This window comes from Columba livia, chromosome 2, assembly GCF_036013475.1.
Source record: "Columba livia isolate bColLiv1 breed racing homer chromosome 2, bColLiv1.pat.W.v2, whole genome shotgun sequence".
NCBI classification, from domain to species: Eukaryota; Metazoa; Chordata; class Aves; order Columbiformes; family Columbidae; genus Columba; species Columba livia.
This window is the reverse complement of record NC_088603.1, coordinates 34,475,895-34,495,077: the sequence shown is the minus strand read 5'-3', so window position 1 is coordinate 34,495,077 and position 19,183 is coordinate 34,475,895. Positions and strand designations below refer to the sequence as shown.

The 19,183-nt window shown below is 39.6% G+C and overlaps 1 protein-coding gene across 14 annotated transcripts in view; it reads left to right on the top strand.

Annotated features, from left to right (window-relative positions):
- The window catches only part of HYCC1 (hyccin PI4KA lipid kinase complex subunit 1), a 48,263-nt gene extending 37,664 nt beyond the window's left edge, over positions 1-10,599 (top strand). For 6 of the 14 annotated variants that reach the window (XM_065051289.1, XM_065051295.1, XM_065051298.1 and 3 more), the window contains one exon: positions 7,725-10,599. In XM_065051289.1, coding sequence (XP_064907361.1) covers positions 7,725-8,281 — 557 coding nt within the window. In that variant the 3' untranslated portion in view covers positions 8,282-10,599. Of the gene's footprint in view, positions 1-6,591; positions 6,887-7,724 lie in introns of all 14 variants that reach the window. The other 8 variants (XM_065051288.1, XM_065051294.1, XM_065051293.1 and 5 more) reach the window with 3 other exon arrangements.
- Positions 10,600-19,183: the final 8,584 nt, after the last annotated feature.

The window sequence follows — 19,183 nt, the reverse complement described above, 5'->3', positions numbered from 1 at the left end:
CATGGGCAGGCAGTTGTGTAGCCATCTCCAGGAAAACTGGGCTCCATCATGCGTAACTGTTACTTGGAAAGACATATGCCATCACTCCAAATGTCCTCCCCTTCTTTCTTCTCTCCCCAGCTTTCTATACTGAGCATGATGTCGTGTGGTCTGGAATATCTCTTTGGTCAGCTGGGGTCAGCTGTCCCAGCTTTGTCTCCTCCCAACTTCTTGTGTATCCCCAGCCTGCTCACTGGTGGGGTGGGGTGAGAAGCAGAAAAGATCTTGACTCCGTGTAAGCACCGCTCAGCAATAAGAAAAACATCCCTGTGTTATCAACACTCTTCAGCACAAATCCCAAACACAGCCACATGCTAGTTAACTATGAAGTAAATAAACTCTATCCCAGCCAAAACCAGCACATTTGGGCAAACCAATATAAGGTCTTCCACAAAGCAGAACATAGGTCTGGGCTTAGAAGTAGAAAAAATGGTGCTGAATGTACTGCAAAAGGAAAAGCATTATATTCCACTTCTTCTACTCCCTTCAGATGGGGAAAAAGACGCTGGACCAGCTGTCAAAACTGGCAATGGCCTGTACTGCTGGGCTTGTAATTCTGATGGCAGACCAAGCAAGTGAGCGTAGACAAGAATGCTCTTTTAATAGGTTCAGTAAAGGTTTTGAAATGGTATCATAAAAAAATTGGTATGATGTGTACTGCATGAGCTTTTGGTAGCATATGGACAGTTCGGTTAGAAAAATATTGCCAAGTTTAATTGTAAAGGACCAAGAGGTAATTCAGGGAAGTGTTGAGAAAATTATTTATAAATATGCTGGTAGAAGATAACTTTGAAACAACCATAGAGCAGCAATGGTACACATTGGTGGTTGTAGTACCAATAGTAAGCTGCCAGAGGAGGCGAGGGGCGAAGCAAGGTAAAATAACCCAAGTTCTTTTCAATTAATTAAAAATTGCTTAAAACTGTCAGACAAAGCTGAGCAGCAAAACAACTTGAGTGAGGACCAGTAGCAAGTCATTACTGAAATCTCAAGACTAGTAAGGAACATTTTAGTCTTTATTATTTATTTTCCTTTCTTCAGGCTTACAGTTAAGCAGGGTTTATTTACTAGGTGCAAGAAAACTGTATGATAGCTCAGCTTTTAAATGGCCAAATGCCCTCTGAAGCGTGGCAAATTTGTCAGGTATTATTTTTGAGTGGTTCTGATGCTTGTTCAGATGAGGTGGTGGAGGGTTAGTGAGTGCTAGTTCAGAGGAATTGAAAATGTATTAAAATAAACATTCCCTTTATCTTTAGATTTAAGGAAAAAAATGAAATAAAAATGTTAAAGAATTGGTGTTGGAACCATTCTTATAAGAATGCAATTTTTTCAGAAAATACAGAGATCTAGAATTTTTTAGAATTATTGTCCTCTTGCGGGGGTGATGTTTGGTGAAGTTGGGTGGTACAAGTGTGCACTGCCACAGATAACAGTAAGGTGAAAGGGAAATGAGAATAACGGCAGGATTCAGAAATGGGAGGAATGCTGTGTTTTATGGGAGTCTCATAAAGCAGGACAAGTTGTCAGAAACAGTGATAATCTAGATAGTATGACCCAAGTGAGTAGTCACTGTTTAGGGATGAGGATTGAAAGGTTAAAGGCTTTCACAGAAAAGCTTTTGTCAACATGTTTGGGTTTTTGGGAAAACTTTACTTGGATTTGCCTCGATGGTACGGGATTTAATGAAGAGAAAGAAAATGACTTGGTGTAGGGCAACTTTTATAGCAGGTTATGGGAGTACTTGAAAATTTGAAGGCTATGTAAACATTAGGTTAGTTTAAAAGCCAAAACTGACTCTATGGTACCTTTGACTATCCAACTGTTTTGTTTTAAATGGTAAATGTTCCATGTATACACCACTTCAGCTGATCTCCTCAAAATTTTCATTATAAAATACTAACAAAATTGTTGTTTGTGACTTGAAAAACCTTTTAAAGTCGGAGTGGTCGTCTGATTTGAAAATTCCCAGCAACCTAATTCAGTGCCTTATAATTCCTTGTGAAGGAAAGATATGGAGTAGATCTTCAGGGTCAGCATGCAGCAAGAGTGAGGCCTGTGCTTACAGATGCTTGTTTGAATTAAAATAAATACTTCAATTGATGAAATCAGGTGACAGACCTTGTACCTCCTGACCATGGTTCTTTCTCCCACAGTGTAAGGGGGAAAAAATTTATTTGGGAGTTTTATTTTTGTGCTTTAGTGTAATAAAAATGAGTTGTACAAATGTATTAGGAAGCTAGAGGAGACAGCTGACAAGTAGTTACTTAGAAGGACTTCTTAAAAAATCAAATTGTATTGTAAATTTGGACTTCTAAGGAAGGTACTTTAGATATACTAAAGGTGAAGGTCATTTGCAAAATGGATCCATCTAATCACAAAATGATAGTATTTATAGAGTCAGCTGACACTAGCCACCACTTGCCAACAAATTCTTTAGGGCTGTTGAATGGGATTGCCTATTAATCACGAAGCTTTAAAAAGAGGAGCACTAGCTCCTCTGTCTGGCGTTAGTTTTTGTAGCATTCATGTTTTAAAAACAAGCCCTGAATGGCATTTCCATTTCCATTCACAAATAGAAAAAAACTGAAAAATCATACAGTGTGTAAGGGACATAAATAACCATTCATTTGGGTGTTTATGGAAAGCAGGACAAAAACGAAAGCAAGTCCTAGCAATGCTTTCCTTATTAGTGTAAAATCTGCTGAACAGCCCCATAAAACAGTTGCTGGGGAAAAACTCCTGTGTGTAGAGGTAATGGATGCAAGTGAAATACTCTGATGTAACAGACTGAGTAAGAAGAGCAAAGCAGATGTTGGTACAATACATAACACAAAACCAATGATGTCAACTAGAGAAGAAGCACAAGGTGGTGTGTTGTTCCTCTTTGCGGAAACTGACTTTCATGTAGTACACAAGGTTTAGAAACATTCATTTTAGAGTCTCTTTGGAGAGAGTCGTCTTACTTTTTTTGAAACAGTGTTAATCTCTGGAAAAGTTATTTTTTTTTTTTTTTTTAGGAATCTGGACTGAATGTTAATTTTGGGATAAAAGGCTGATGCTTTTGTGAATAATTCCAAATGCAAACATTGTGCAAGAAATGCAACTTGAGCTCGCGGTGGTTAAAATTGAGTTACAATCCAAATAGGCAGTTTGCCTGTGCAATCTGAGATATATGATGTAGTCAACTGTAACAATGTGGTAAACTATGATTGAAATCTTTTGAATCAATTCTTAGTGAGTGATCATGAAATGCATTTATCAAGATTGGTTGTACTACCCAAAGCATTCAGAAATGTGATTCCAAATGCACTTTCCTTCATCTAGTGTGGGCATATTTATATTTACTTTCAAACTGACATAATTATTTGGTTTTGTCTCTACACTATTTAGTGGTGTCCTTTGTTTTCTCTTTTGCTGTGTTGCCTTGTGCACTGGGTATTTATATCTCTTTCTCAAAGGATAGACCCCCAGAGTTGTCCAGCTTGAAGCATTATTGTCTTCAAAACCAAGCACTACGAAGAGAAAGGTTTGGTTTAGGTGTCACTGAAAGTTTTAAAATGAGGAGGGGATGCTACTATGAAGAACATGGATTGTGTGGTCTTAACCTTGCCACAAGATTATTAACAGGAGTTGAGAATACCCAGTATCCCATTTTTTCATTAATTTCCTCCTGTAGTTCAATGTTAAACTCAGAGAAAGGCAGATTCCCTTTCATTAAACAAACTTAATAGCACTTTACTAAAAGATTAGACATAATTGTGCTGAGTAAAACCCTTAAGTTTTTCAGCTTTTTTCCCCAGTTCATTGTGGTAATAGTTACACAGCTATGGGAATGCAGCAGTGATGGGTAAAGTGCTGATATCACATTTAGAAATGTGATATTACGTTCAGAAATGCACACCACCAAACAACAATAAGTACCGCTATTATACAAAATCTGTAAAAAAAATTCTTCCCCTGTTCCTCCAATTTCTGCTGTGCACTCTGAGCCTCCTTTCTTTGGAGCTGGATGAGGTTACGTAGTGATTTTCTGCTCTGGGTGGGGATGGGACTGACAGCAAGGTCTGTTCCTCCCTCTCCTCTCTCTAGTGTCCTGGCTCTAAATGGAGTTTTCAGCAGAATTGACTTGTGCATGTGGAGATCAGTGGATCCTGGGAAGAAGTTCTGCTGACAAGAGGTGCCTGTAGCTGCACTGGCATGGTAGCAGGAGGGAGTTTGAGGTTGCCATAGGGAAGGCACAGGTACCTCACCCTAGTAAAATTAGACCAATGAGGACAATCAGAGCATTGATCTTCTCTCCTCGCTAACCTTTCTGCTCCTGTGTTCTTAGGAAAAAATACTTTATTTGATTGTGGTATTGTTTTATTTGTTATTATTACTATTGCAGTTCAAGGTGCTCAGTTGTTTCCTTTGTTACTTATGACTGAGGGCTTTCGCAGAAAGCGCTGTTAGAAGCAGTAACACTTAGAAACAGTTCTAACTTGATTTTCCTGCCAAATATCAGGAAGTTAGTGGCTCATAGCAGCAATTATTAATATCACTTTGTTTGGATAGTACAAATTGTTAAATAGATACTTTCACTAGTTGATACTTAGCATTGGCAGGGAGAGCTCTTACACCGATGGACAGTAATGTCTGTCCCTGCCAGAATGGCCTTCCAGCTCTGAGGCTGATTTCGTTGTCCTGGTAAGTGCAGATAGCACAAATGCCAGCAAAACACCCAGCGCTGTAGCTGCGCAAGAGTCTCAGTGGGGCCCAAGGAAAGGAGAGGAGAGGATCCCCTCCAGCTAAAAGCATTAGAGCTGCTGCTGTGAAAAATCATCTCATCATAAAGTCCTCTGCTTTTAGACTTTGTACTGTCAGTGAAATGTCTGTGCTGCCAGCTTGTGTCATGTGCAGTAGCAAACTGGCAGCATCATCTGAGCGGTCCTTACTTAATCCTCAGGTCTGAATGAGCTGTGATATGAATAAAGCACAGGGATTCAGTTAAGCTTTATTCTGAGCAGTACTTCTAGTGCAATTTTAGTCTTGTCAAGTTTGTGGCCATAGTGTTTGCATATGGTATATATGTAAAATAACTCTATAGCATATAGTGTAGGTCTTGCTCTTCTTCACTCGTGTTTGCATGGTGTACATCTTCCTGGAGGGTGTGCTGTGACTGTCTGCGACTGATGGCTTTTTTTTCTTCTCCAGGTCATCTAGATGCAGTTTTGTGGTTTTAGAGCTAGTGCTGATAAAGCAATTCTGAATACCTTTTTAGACAACCTTCAGTCACTGAGAATACTTAAAACACTGTGGAGCTGACGGGCTGCTGGGATTGTAACTTGTTAATTGCACGTACTTGGAATTTCCATTAAGTTTAAATTCTCACTTTCCCTTTTTTTTTCCTCTCAAGAGTTTACCCTTCTCAAACCTGTCTTCATCTAATGTGGACAGGCATCTTTTGAGCTGGGATTTGTTTTACCAACACCTTTTAGAATCTCCAGCATTCTTTTCACTAAATATCATTATTGAATCTCTTGTACTCACAGCCATCATTCTCACACTCTGAGTTGCAGTGGAGTTTTCTGTTTGCTTGGGGATTTTTGGCAATGTCTGCAAGAATCTTTGACTATCTTGAAATATTTTTTTGGCCAGGCTGGGCACTTGTGTATCTGCTGTTGATGACTCAGATGAAAGAAGTAATCTTAGAACCAAGCTGCATTGGGTTTTGCCTTTTCCCCCCCCCACCCAGTGCTGTGGAAAGTTTTGGTGCTTCCCTTCCCCCCAGCTGCTTCATTCCTGTTTTCTCAACTATACTTAGTAACTGAATTGTGTGACACAAATAAGTTCATTCCAAACCAGTGTAGTTACAAGCTCATACAAGAAGCTTAGAAAGGCTAAGAAGATCAACATTTATGTTATAATATTAGTAAGTGGTAAAAACGGCAGTAAAATTCTATAGATTTTATCTGAATAAGTTGATTTTAGTAACTGGAGAATTTTCCTACTTGTAAATATGTTTCTGGTTGAAAATAAGGGATTTTTTTGTAATGCAGAAAAAGAAAATGGAAGTCAAAGTGTACATGAGTTGGCTTAGTTGTTCTAAGTTTTTGGGCTGACCACTGTGCAGCATTGTGACACTGTATGTGTAGAATTTCTAGTCTTATATGATAACAAATGTAGTTGATGTGCCATGTCATTGCAAAAAAAAGTTTTACTTTAGTATGATGATCCAGGTAATATATTTGTAAAAGTGAATTATGGAGAGTTCTTTGATTTCTGTTATTCTCTGAACGTTTGTTTCACAATCCTCAGAAATTTCAGTTTTGAAGGATTAAACATGTTTTTTTCCAGTATGTGCGTGCAGGCCAATAATTTGAAGATTGAAGCCTACAGTTTAAAAATAAAGCAAAATTCCATACTTGCTAATGTTGCTAATTAACAAGAGGTTAATGTGTGAACATCTGCTTTAATTCATAATGCTTTAGTCATCTGTATGGTATTGGCTTTTGTTTCATGTTTTGTTTCAGACTTTTTTTTTTTTTTTTTCTTATCCATCTTTAATTCTAGAACAACCAGAGAATGGTAATGATGCTACTGAATTGGGCAACTTTATCATACCTGAGATTAGTGTCACAAGTGTGGCTGGAGAGAGGACCGGGAATGGGGAAAAGAGCAGAGCACTAGCAGAGAATGATGTTCAGCATTTACAGGGAGTACAGGAGACAGCTACAGATCCTAGAACTGACAGCAAAGGCATGCCAGAAATCAGGAGACAAAAATCTGTAAGAAAAATGATGGAGGATGGATTAAACTCATCTGGCAGAGTGCAGTTTTAGCAGAGCACTTGTAGCTGCACTCGAAGGTATCACTGTTGATTGAAAGGGTCACTGCTGCATGTTCGGACCATTAAAGTATGCAGTTAATATATTTGCATGTGTAATAACACAAATGCATGTATTGCACACAGCTCTGTCTGTGCCACAGACAATGGCTACATACGGACAAGCAGATTCATCTAATCTGGAGAAAATACACTGTGAGACGCAACATACCTTTGAGTCTGTTAGGCATATTTATTGCGTGATCAATGGTATGAAGAATCCATCAAAATGGATGTGAAAAGTATCTCACTGTGTACCTCAGATTTGCCAAATTCCACCTTTCATGGTATACTGGAGATCTCATGTTGTGCTTGAATTTCCAACTCGTATCACCAGACCTGTGATGCAGAAGGTGACCTTTCAGTCCTAAAGCATTCTTGGGCTGCTAAATGGGCAGGTGCTATATTGGGTGTCCTGGGGCATTGATCACATACCTTTATAATCAATGAGCTTTACAAAATCATATGTTGGAGCACTTGCTCAAAATAAGATTTACACTTTCTTTGTTCTATGTGGTATCTTCTAATCTATAAGTTTCTAATCTCCTGCATGAATTAACAAGACTGCATTTTTATTTTCAAAATCACTGCAAAATGAGATTGTGGGCATGCTCTTTGATCTAGTTAATGCAGCACTATTTGCTGTAACTTTATATCCTAATGAACCTTAATTCCAAAATATAATGGAATAGGTAAGTGTTTTCTTCATTCTGTTGCTTTATGGCTTCATGCTTGTAAATATAAAAATCTAGCAATACATAAAATCAATAAATGTGAGAAAGTCAATTGCTAATTCACTATTTCTTTTTCTACCATGCAGGTAATACCGATTTAGCAATTCAAGATGAACTGATAGAAATATCTGAAACTGATGAAGGGTTTTACTCTAGGGCTACTTCTAGTACAAGTCAATCTGCCCTATCTAACAGCAGCAACACGAGCAGTAAGAACCTGTTAGGGAAGAGCCAACGAAGGTCTGGAGGAAACAAAGCTGGAGGCAAAGAAAAAGAAGGAGAAACCTGCAGAGAACACTTGTCCCGAAAACAAACTCAGAGAGCCATGAGTGAGAATCTAGAGCTGGTGTCTCTGAAAAGACTGACACTGACAACTAGCCAGTCCCTGCCTAAGCCTGGCAGCCATAGTCTGGCCAGAACGACCACTACTGTGTTTAGTAAATCATTTGAACAGGTCAGTGGTGTCACAGTTCCAAATAATCGTGGCGGTGTGTCTGGTACAGAGGCAAACAGGTTTTCAGCTTGCAGCCTTCAGGAGGAAAAACTGATATATGGAACAGAAAGAACAGATCTTCCAATGTTAAGCAAACAACCTAATCAGCAGCGACCTCCTAGTATTAGCATAACTTTGTCAACAGATTGATACTGTAAATTGACAAGTATGAAAAATAAAACATCGAGGGTTTATGCTGATGTTGGTACACTGGTACATGAGGCTCCTTAATGTGCTACACATTATTTTCTTGAATGTCAAGCCCATCAATTATTTGGCTCACATTTGACAGTATTAGTGAATAGACAACAGTTGTAATCATTCTGCATCAACTTCATCAAGTTTCTTCTTGACTTACTATATTTGTACACCTGATTGCTTATGGCTTCATGTGAAGTTTACAACTTCACCAGTTTAACAAGCACTGATCGGTTGTTTAGCCACTGACTGAGATGTGGCTTTTTATAAGTGCACAGTGTGGGAACAAATAGAGCCTCTTGCCCAGAATCTGCTTTTTTACTACCACTTGACATAGGCAAAACTGCAAGTACTTTTATTTAAGAGAAATCTTGCAGTATGGGCATGAAATTGTGGAACAGCATTGTAAGAACATAAACATTCTCTTATGTTACCTGTGAGAAAGCTGTGCTTACGTGTAAGGTTAAAACTAGAAGCATCAGTTCAGTGTTTGATGTTTTGGCAGGTTTTGTAATGGTAGTTAGTACATGTTGCAGTGTTGTTCTTCATGCCACCTGTATGAATCTGAATTACAGACGCATTTTTGGTTTTCTGTAAGTCTTTAAAACTGGGCCAAAAGTCACACAGCAGCAGTACTTGTGAATGGGAGTTCTTATCAGTTGTTATCAGTTGCTCCTTGGACTTACAAATTGTGTGACAGACTGTCTTTCAGATTCTTAAATATCAGGCACAAAGCTACTCATTGAAAAGTCACTGTCATCAGTATTTTTATTATTTATGAAGAAGAGCTGTGCTTATGTAACAACGTTATGTATAAAATGAGGTTATGAGCCCTTTGCACTGACTCGAGAAAATCAGGAGTGTCTGAGTATGTTTAACAAGAACTTCTTACTTGGGACTAAGAGAATACTACCAAAGGATGTATCCTGTCAGTATCTTGCAAGCACAAAGGGAAACTGTAATGTAAATGTAACTAGTGCTCTAATTGCTAGTCTTTTATATCCATTATTTTTCTAGTTTAATATTCTAAACCAGCAGCCTGTTCAAAGTTACTTAACCTTTAACCTTCAGGTAGTTTGGTGACCTTGTTTGATACCAACTTTTATAATATTAAGATTTTAATTAAAAATAGACATTAAAACTGATTATGCAGAAATTTGGAGAAGCAATACCTGACAAAACCACTCCAGAGCAGTGATTAGCTGCTAAACAGACAATGTATTATTATGAGTGGGGAAACAGAAGAAATAGTTATTCCCAGCTGTCCAGGTTTTTGCAGCAAGTGATCCCTTATTGTCAAGAACCTGGTAACAGAACAAACACTAAAATTCTGGTAGACTTTCCTGTTTACCTGCAGAAAAGTTGAGATAGCCCTTTTTGACTTAAACTGAAGCACAGATAACTTTTAAGCAGCTAACATTATTCAGGTTCATAAAAATTAATAAGCTGGTTAATTAATGAAGAGAGATGAGGAGAAATAGTTGATAGAGACAAGGCAGTTGTATAATTCTACTTCTAAGACTGCAGACTAGATGTGTACATTTCTTAATATTCACCAGAGTCTGTGGAATAGCTACGTCAGTCTGTAGAAGTTTGTCTTTACCTGAGAACCCGTGTTTAAATGAATGTGCCACACTTTGTCAGATTCTTCAGTTTGTTGTGTGACACTGTTCTATTCCTTGTAATGCGGTATTTCACCTTTTTTACAGTGAAGTGTTCTCTTAATTGTACATGAAAACTTACATTCCTAATGTATAAACGACAAGTTTGTCTTGTTTTGTGTGTAATACTTTGGCCAGTGAAATAAACTGGTTCTTAGAAGTTGTATGTTTTTGTAAAAACTTTGTACAGCAGAAAATTTTGCCTTTTTTTCTATAGGTTTTCCTGCAATATTCATTAGACGGCACATTTGTTTCACATTGACTAACTAGAATTTGTAAGTAATTCTACTGGTTTTGTTTTGGTTAATTTAGTCCATTAGTATTTCAGTTGTCTCCACAGTATACGCTTTTTCAAGTGGGTGTTGGTTTAAAAGGCGTTTATTATACTGGCAAGATTTAGTCACTTGACCTATAAATAATTAGAATTTTGATGTATCTAAACCAGCATAAAATGTAGATCTGTGACATAATGTTTACAATACTGTTGGCTACAAGTCAATCTGTGTTAAGGTAAAGTTAGTTTATCCAGCTAACTGTTCTATACTGTGGTCTGACTGGAACCCAAGACTTCAACTCATGGTGGTACAAATAAAATTACATAAAGCTTCATACTTTTTTGAGAAAATGATAGAAGAAAAGGTTCTTTGAACTAGAGACTCCTGTTTCTATACCTGTGTGGCTTCATATAAATATGTATGTATTGGTCTCTGGAGCAACTTACACAATGAGTGTGTTTTTTGTAAACTGACATCACACCTTGACACTGATTGAGTCTAAATAATTTCTTTCCTGATGTAAGTAATCAGACTTTCCATTGTGCTTCTTTCTTAAAACTGGAAAGAAAAAACAACAGAAAAAGCCCACACCACAAAAAACCCACCAGAACAGGGAGGGGGAGGGCAGAATTATTTGCTGTCCAGATACCATGTGCAGTACTGGGGGTGGAAAGGGAGGAAGCAGTAGGGCAGGAAGCAGATATATTAATTCTTTCACAATATTTCTAAAACTGTCAAACTCTTGGGTTTTGAGCATTATCACTTTAGACTGATGAAGGAAAAATGTATATTTAAAGAAGTAGTGGTCTTCTAACAGTGTAAGGAAAACCTATTAAGACATCCCATACTGTACTCTGCCCAGGAGCGGGTACTTCTGATAAATAACGCTCCATACATCACACACAGCTGCAACATTCTGCAGGAAAAATGTTATTAATTATCTCAAGTCATAATAAGAGAAGTTAATTTAATGCTCACCCTTAAAACTGACCTGTATTTTAAAAAAAGGCACTATTTTCAATTATGACTTTGAGCAGCAACATTTTCAAAACTGTACAGAAGCTGAAAAGAATTATTTTTGTTGTGAGAATCTAAAACATTTGTGCAAAAAGTGTATGGCCTCTAGCCACTTGCTGCAGAAGTGCAATGACTCCTGAAGGGTGTGACATGTTCTTGAATTGCTTTGAATACCTGACAGATAGGTACAGAAATACCCATTTTAGCCACACATCTCTGAGGAAGTCTCTTCTGATTTCTATGAGGACTCTAGAAATTTCTAGATTATTATGTCTGATACCTTTTGTCAGTGTTTAAGACTTACAGTGCTGTATATAGGTGTGTAATACATTGCTTTTTGTTTTTGTATAATTCTAAGACTGCAGACTAGATGTGTACATTTCTTAATGTTCACCAGTCTGGAATAGCTGCGTCAGTCTGTAGAAGTTTGTCTCCACCTGAGAGCCCAAGTTTAAATGTGCACCACACTTTCTCACATTCTTCAGTTAATTGTGTGACACTGTTCTGTGCTTTAGTAATGCAGTATTCCACCTTTTTTACAGTGAAGTGTTCTCTTAATTGTACACGAAAACTTACATTCCTAAGGTATGAACTACAAGGTTATCTTGTTTAGTGTTTAATAATTTGGACAGTAAAATAAACTGGGGTTTTTTTGAAGTCATATGCTTTTGTAAGTACTTCATACAGCAGAAAATTTTGCTGTTTCTTTATACGCTTTGTTGAAATACACATAACAAATTTGTTCAGCTGTCATTGTACATATCTAGAAGTCACAGTAAGGTTGACCACATTACTTAAAATCTGCTAAATACCCATTTTACAGTGTTGGCTTTGCAAATGCAGCCTTGTCAGGTAAGACACCATGCCTAAACCACTTGTCTGAGAAACACTGACTGAGAGGAGGAAGGTGAGTTCAAGCAGATGGATGTGTAAACTTGTTGATGGTAGAAGTAGGTGTCTGTCGTGTCAGTAATGTTGCTCTGCTTGGGCAACTGGGCAGTTTTGATGGTTTTGAAACAGCGGTTTGATGCAGAGCCATTATCTGCATTATTTCTTTATTATTAGATCTTCTATCCAGCAATCTTCACTGCATGTGTGTGATCTGGGGCCTGTTGGGCATCTTTGCTGCGAGGCTCTGCGTTGCTGGCTCACGTTCCCCTTGTTCATGAAGACCTCCAGGGCTTTTTCTGCAAAGCTGCTTTCCAGCTGTCTGACCCCTGTGTGTGCTGGTGCCTGGGGGGTTTGTCCCCAGGGGCAGGACTTGGCGCTGGCCTGTAAACTTCCTGAGATTCACGTGTCGGCTCACGTCTTGTGCCTGTATCGACCTTTCCTCTTGGGTTTGTGTTATCTGCAAACGTGCTGAGGATGAGCTCTGTCCTGTCATCCGTCTTCATTAATGAAGATGTTAGATGGTCTTGGCGTGGGTATTGACCCCTGGCATACACCAGTAAGGCCAGGCCTTCCAGCTGGGCTTTGTGCCACTGGTCACAGCCCTTTGAGCCTGGGGACTGAGGCCATGTCCTGTGCTCAGAGGCTTGGGATTCCTGAGGGCTGCTCTTGTTGGTAAAGGCAGCAGTGGGTACCTTGGCCTTTCCCATATCGCTTGTCAGCAGGTCCTCTGCCCCACCCAGCCATGGAGCCCTATTTTCCCCTACTCTTCCTGTTGCTGATGATGTGTCTGCTAATGTTTTTGTTGTTGTCTTTCACCTCCCTTGTCAGATTCCACTTCATTTGGGCTTTGTCTTTCCTAACTCCTTCTGTGTGTGCTTGTGTAGTGCCTCTAGTCCACCTGGGTCCCCTGCTCTTGCTTCCCCCTCTTGTACACTTCCTTTTCATGTTTTAGTCAAGAGCTCTTTGTTCATGCTTCCATGCCTCTTACAGATTGTTAATTTTCTCTGTGTTGGGGTGGACCACTCTTGAGCCTGGAAGAGGTGGTTTATGAACATCAACCAGCTCTCCTGGGCCCCTCTTCTCTCTAGGGTGGTCTCCCTTGGACGGCTGCTGAGCAGATTCCCTGAGGAACAAGTTCTGTTCTTCTGTAGGTCCAGGGTTGTGATTTTGAGTTTTATTCAAGGTTTCTTTCCTTTTTTCCCCTCACAAATGCAGTCTCTGGTGCAATACTGTAGAGAAATCTGGATAAATGGAAGAGCTGTTGTAGGTGGCAGCAGTGGGAGAACTTACGTTTTGGGTAGACTGTGCATTTTCTCTTTTTTTTTTTTTTTTTTAAGCTCTAATGTCAGTCTTAAACCTATTCTTTTGAATGAGCAGAACTCAATTTCTCTTTATGAATGAGTGAAAATGGAAATCTCAGATTATTGATATTTCATCTAAATAAGTTAAAAAACATTTCTTTTCCAAAGGGTCCTAATTAGTCTTGATGCTGTGATTGTCCTGCTATTTCAGTTACAGTGGGTAAAAGGCCATGCTTAGAACAGGCTCTTAGATGTTTTTAGGTTGCCAGTGTTATTGATAGTGAAAGACCATGTGAATTTGAATACCTCCTCGCTTCCCCAAATGTGGTAGGGAGTACAAAAGAAAGTAATGGTATCCCAAAGTACAGCCCTGAATGGAAGTTGAGAGGACCTGAGACACCGCTGGATGACTCGCAGTAAGAAGAAGGTTTGAAGGTAATTAAAACCATTAGTAACCAGTTACAAAAATTACATCTGTTTCTACAGACTTTACAGTTACTTGCCTGCATTAAGCTTGCTATAATGATTTTTTCATGTTTTATGTTAATCTAGCTCTGTATTAAAGATGACTTCAGTATGGGGGTTTTCTCCCAACCCACAGCTGCCGGCTAATAAATATGTCTGCTAATTCAGGATAGTGGGGAAAAATGTCACTGTGACTCCAGAAGCCTTTGTGAAACAAGCCTTTACATTGCACAGTGCTCGCTTCATTAACTTGATCCCTAAAATGAGGTTGTGTTTAATCATCTGTTACTCTAAATGTGCTGGGACAATACTGAAATTTAATGGTGTGGAAAGACTTGTGGAAGTTGGCCTGAGTCACACCGTACTTGTGACAAGCTGCCTGGTTGTTCTTGTCATTAGTGCTGACTAATACTGGCAGTGCCCTGGGCAGAGTCTCCTGGCCTGGACTATTATGATGGTGGATTTTTCTAGTGTGAGGGGACAGATTTCAGAGGTGAGAAGAAATAGCAGCTTTTACCTCCACAACACACAATGAAGTAGATGAACAAAGTAAATGAAGGAGAGTCAGGCATTGGCACAAGGAGTCCTCAGCGTGGGCGTGATTTTTCTGATATTTCCACAATACAAATAGTGAACCGAAATAAAGAATGAATGTTCTGTGCTTCTTCTGAAAAGATACTTGGCTCAAGTGTGCAACTTGAACATAATTTTTAATTCCTATCAAAGCAGGAACAGAATAGGGACTCATTTAAAACATACATATAAAAACATAAGTTGTATATGTGGGTGTATATACATTTATGCATATTATACACATGTACATGGTTTCCTCTTCAGCTAGTCAAGGTATGGTGGTTGTAGAACTGTTGGGGAGACTGTTAGAGCTGGCAAAGACCTGGACCAGGACTGATGTTGATGACCTATGATACCATCTAAAATAAATATATTACTGCTGGGTACTAAACAGTTGTGCTCTCACTGGAGTGTTTTCCTTGTGGTATTATCTGCCAAGAGCAAACTGATTTGAATATGAATGGTAAAGAATCTTGCACTTATTCCTTAAATATGTCAAAAGAAAATCACACTATTCATATTTTTTGTTTGCTTTTAAAATGCATTGTGGTTTCATTATTGTTAATAACCTGCAGTTCAGACTTTGCAAATAATTCAGATTGAAAAATTGAATTGGGATAACATTATATACAAAACCATTTTGGAATGAAGTGCAAGCCAACTGTCATACCAAATGTCAGCTTTCAGCAGACTGTCCTACCCCTAAGATGTTGATGTTTGAGAAACCTGCTGTAATAAATCACAAAATGGAAAGACTTTCAAAAGGTAACAGCATGGATATTCCCCAGAAGATTGTTTACTGCTTAGTTCACTGGGATTTACGTTACTCATTTCAGCAATTAAAGAAAACCAATTCAACAGCTATTTATCTAAGCTACTAAATTCAGCTCCCCCTGTACTGACTGGAGAAAGAGCACTGTCAAACTGGTTAAGCACATCCTGAGGCAGGGAGATCCTCTCTGACACTTGGAAAGGGTTCATTCAGTCTCTCGCTTCTCATCCTGAATGACCAGCTTGGCACTGCCGTCTCCTTACTGCTCCCACTGACCTGAATCCACACATCCCCCTTCTTGCTGCATAAAGTCTAAATAAGCTTTAGCATCACACCAGTCACTTCAGCACAGCTCCGAATGTCAGCAGCAGCCCTATTTGTACCGAAAGCCTCACAAGCAGGCAGATGTCTAGGAAGAACAGATCTGGTTTAGTAGCTCTGCTGGCCAGGATGTAAAGATCTGCTTGAAATAATGGGGATAGCTACTGGGAGCTGTAATTCAAATTGTATCTGTTCAGATTCTTTGAGTAATAACAAAGTAGTTGCATTTCAAAATGTCTAAAGTGGGAAAGAAGAAAAGAACCAGAGCACAAATCTTTTTATAGCATTCCTGTTTCTGCCATTCTTTGTTCAGGATCTCACTTAAAATTGTGTAGTAGCTTTAGCAGCTTTTGGATTTAAAGGTAGAATAGCAGCAAGGCTATTAAAGCATTCTTATAACTGTGGTACTTGTTAAGCTCTAGCTGGATCATCTGACAAATCTGAGGCTTGGTTCTTAACTCTTCAGCCTGGGAAGGAGCTTCTTGACTGCCTCACAGACCGTGTCAAATTCATAACTTTGAACTCTGGTTATCTGTGAAAACTTTTTCCTGCTACCAGCATAGGAAGCCCTGCTACAAAAGAGTTGCCCTTAAATCTAGCATCAACCTGACTGTGTTCCAGCTGTTCAAGTCTTCTCCAGCTCAGTGAAGCATCTTGGTAATGGTGAGATGAGTAATTTCTTAAATACACCAACAAAACTATTTACTTGGTAGATCCACTTATAAGGCATTTGATGCCATAATTTAATTTCAGTCGAAAAGCAGTGACTTAGGTGGAAGAATCTTTGTTCCATCTTGAGATATAGAACGGCTTTAATACGCCTGGATGTTCAGTACCACAGTCATAATCCCTGTAATTATTCCTTCCTACTCTTAATAAGAGCAGGTGCTGTACTGCACGAATACTGAGGGACAGTTTTGTTTCATGCTTGAAAGGAGGAACACGTTGTATAAAGCACCCTTTGTACCAAGCTGTGGGAAAATAGGTGAATGGGAGACTGAAGCAGAACCTTGAAAAGCAGTTCAGAATGTCTAGTGCGCTTCTGCTTGGCCTGTCTCCGCAGGCAGATTTGAATGAATGAAGAAGCCGCACCCAATGGAAGAGGCATCAAGCTCACGGGAGCAGGGGGAGCTTTTAGAGGAAACCTCTTCCCCGATGGCTCCCACCTGCCCCCAGGGACAGGGATCCTCCCACTGGACAGGGCTTGTGCTACTGTGTTCTGCCCCTTCCCTTCCTCCACCTGAAACTTGTGCCTCTGTTTCCTTCTTGGGGAGCAACCTGAGCACTGGCTCTACCACAGTGACAGACACAGGACAATGATGCTATTTGTGGGTGGAACTGGCAGCGGTGCTCTGTGCCATAGGTTTAGGCATTGATGATTTTCTTGCCATGCTTTGGTGTCAAGAAATGCATGAGGGGTACCAGAACCCAAAGTGTCAGGAGCTTCTGGGCTGTTTCTGTCAGAGGGTTGAAGAAAAGGAGGACAGACAAGGAGTGATCTGAGGAGTTTTTTTTACTTTCCTAAAGGGGGTGGCCACTAGTCTGGCTATTGAGGTGACATTTAAACTGGAAGAAACTTTATTAAAAGATTTTGTGCATGTGCTGGCTATCAGATGGATATCTGAGGGAGTTCATAGAAGAGACAATGCAAAGGCTGCAGCCCTTGGTCAGATGTAGCCTGACAAGGTGTGAAGGAGGAGTCAATAAGGATGGGGGGTTGGAAGCTGTGAAGACCTCTAAAAATTGACAGATATCTATCAAAGAGGAGAATGAGGAGCCTGCGGTTCACGAGGTACATGGAAACGGCAGGTCTGGTGCAGCGGAGGAGCAAAGCTGTCCATGTGGTATGCTGTAGCTCATCTGTCCACCCAGAGTAAGACCGAGCTGCACACCCGACTCTACGAGTAGAGAGTCCAATTTGAAAAATTGTAGATTGTCTCACTGGCTTGGCCAGTGTGACACGGCTTAGAAGGTTTTTTTCCTTTTTACTAATGCAAGGAGTTTCTGTAGCAAGACTAACAGACCACTTGTGCAGCAGATACTGACTAATACACAGTCTGTAGGAAAAGCAACAGCGTGACAGAAAATACGGACTCGCATTCAATAGCAAACCTGGAGCCTCCATACTGCTTTCCATGTACCACTCTGCCTGTGAGTGCCAACAGGGGAATTCATCCCAATTCATATTTCTTGGACAATTTTTCTTTTTCCATCAAGTTATAGAGAAGGTGACTGAACTACTTGAAACTACCTGAAAAAAACTAAGTGATACTATATGAGAAAGTATGATAAAAGAGAAATGCTGCTTAGCTACTTAATAAAACTGATAAATCCTAACTTATAAGCTGCTGCATTGTACAGATGAAATGATAGTTCTGCTGTCATGGTTGATCGGTGCTAATTACAGCAATTATAATGCTCGTGGAGTAGGAAATTTGCAAAAAAGTATATTAAGTGTTCAGCACTCAGCTGCCTGTCAGCTGAAAGGAAGGTGAGTTAATTGAATGTAACAGTCTATCCTCTCTCTGTTGTAAATCAGTGGTTAATTATAATGTGCAGCTACGTGGCCGTGTGTCACTTGCTCTGGCATAACAGTGGTGTGTCATGTTATTGATCACTGCACTGGTGGAGCTGGAAGTTGCGATACCCCTGCACTAAATGCCTTACAGAAGCCTGACTGGTTTCAGTGTTGCACAAAACTAATCTTCATTTGAGGTTTAGGAATTAAAACTACACCAAATATCCTACCAGAAACTAACAGGCAGGAAAAACACATTTTGTTAACTTAGCCAAATCGGCACAGCATAGTTCAAATACAGTATTGCTTTCTTCTGTCAGCATTCACACCATGTAACTGGAGGCTCCGGTACCCTTTCACAATATTTCCACTCGCCCGAAATAAAAGTGGATGTTCTTTTTTCTGTCAGCAAACATCTTGACTTCTGAATTCAGTAAGAATGGTGGTGTTGATGCCCAAGAGAGCAGAACATTGTCCTTCATCCTAGATTGTCTGTTTTTATTGCACCTACCTTACCCTTCCTTCTTTGGGTACATAGTTTCATAAATAAGCATCCCTTGCATGCAGATTATTACTTGGAAGTCAATCGCTTTATATATATACATATATATCTAGATATCTAGATAGATAGATAGATACACATCCTCTACGGCATAAGTGCCTTCTGTAGTTTGACTGCTGTTGGCCTTGGATGCTGCCCCTCACCTTTGCCCTCATAGGAAGCCACAAGCAGAAAATTAGGGCCCCAATGAGTATTGTTCTGGGGTGCTCTGCTCCAAAAGGCCAAGATGAATGTAAATTCTGAGAGGCATTTTTATCTCTGAAAGTACAGAAATCTGTCCAAGAGCTGATATCTACTCAAGCACCAGACTGTTCGGGGCAGCATGCCCAGAAATGTTGCTATTTATTTGAGCTAAAAATGTAAGTGTTCATGCGTCCCAATTCCTGTGTTTGTGTAGTTATGGCACAGGTCTGCTTTGTCAGGCAGGAAAAGAAACCAACACGTTCCACCTTTTCCATTTTACTCATGAGTCAAATGTAGTGTTTTGCAATGTAGGTA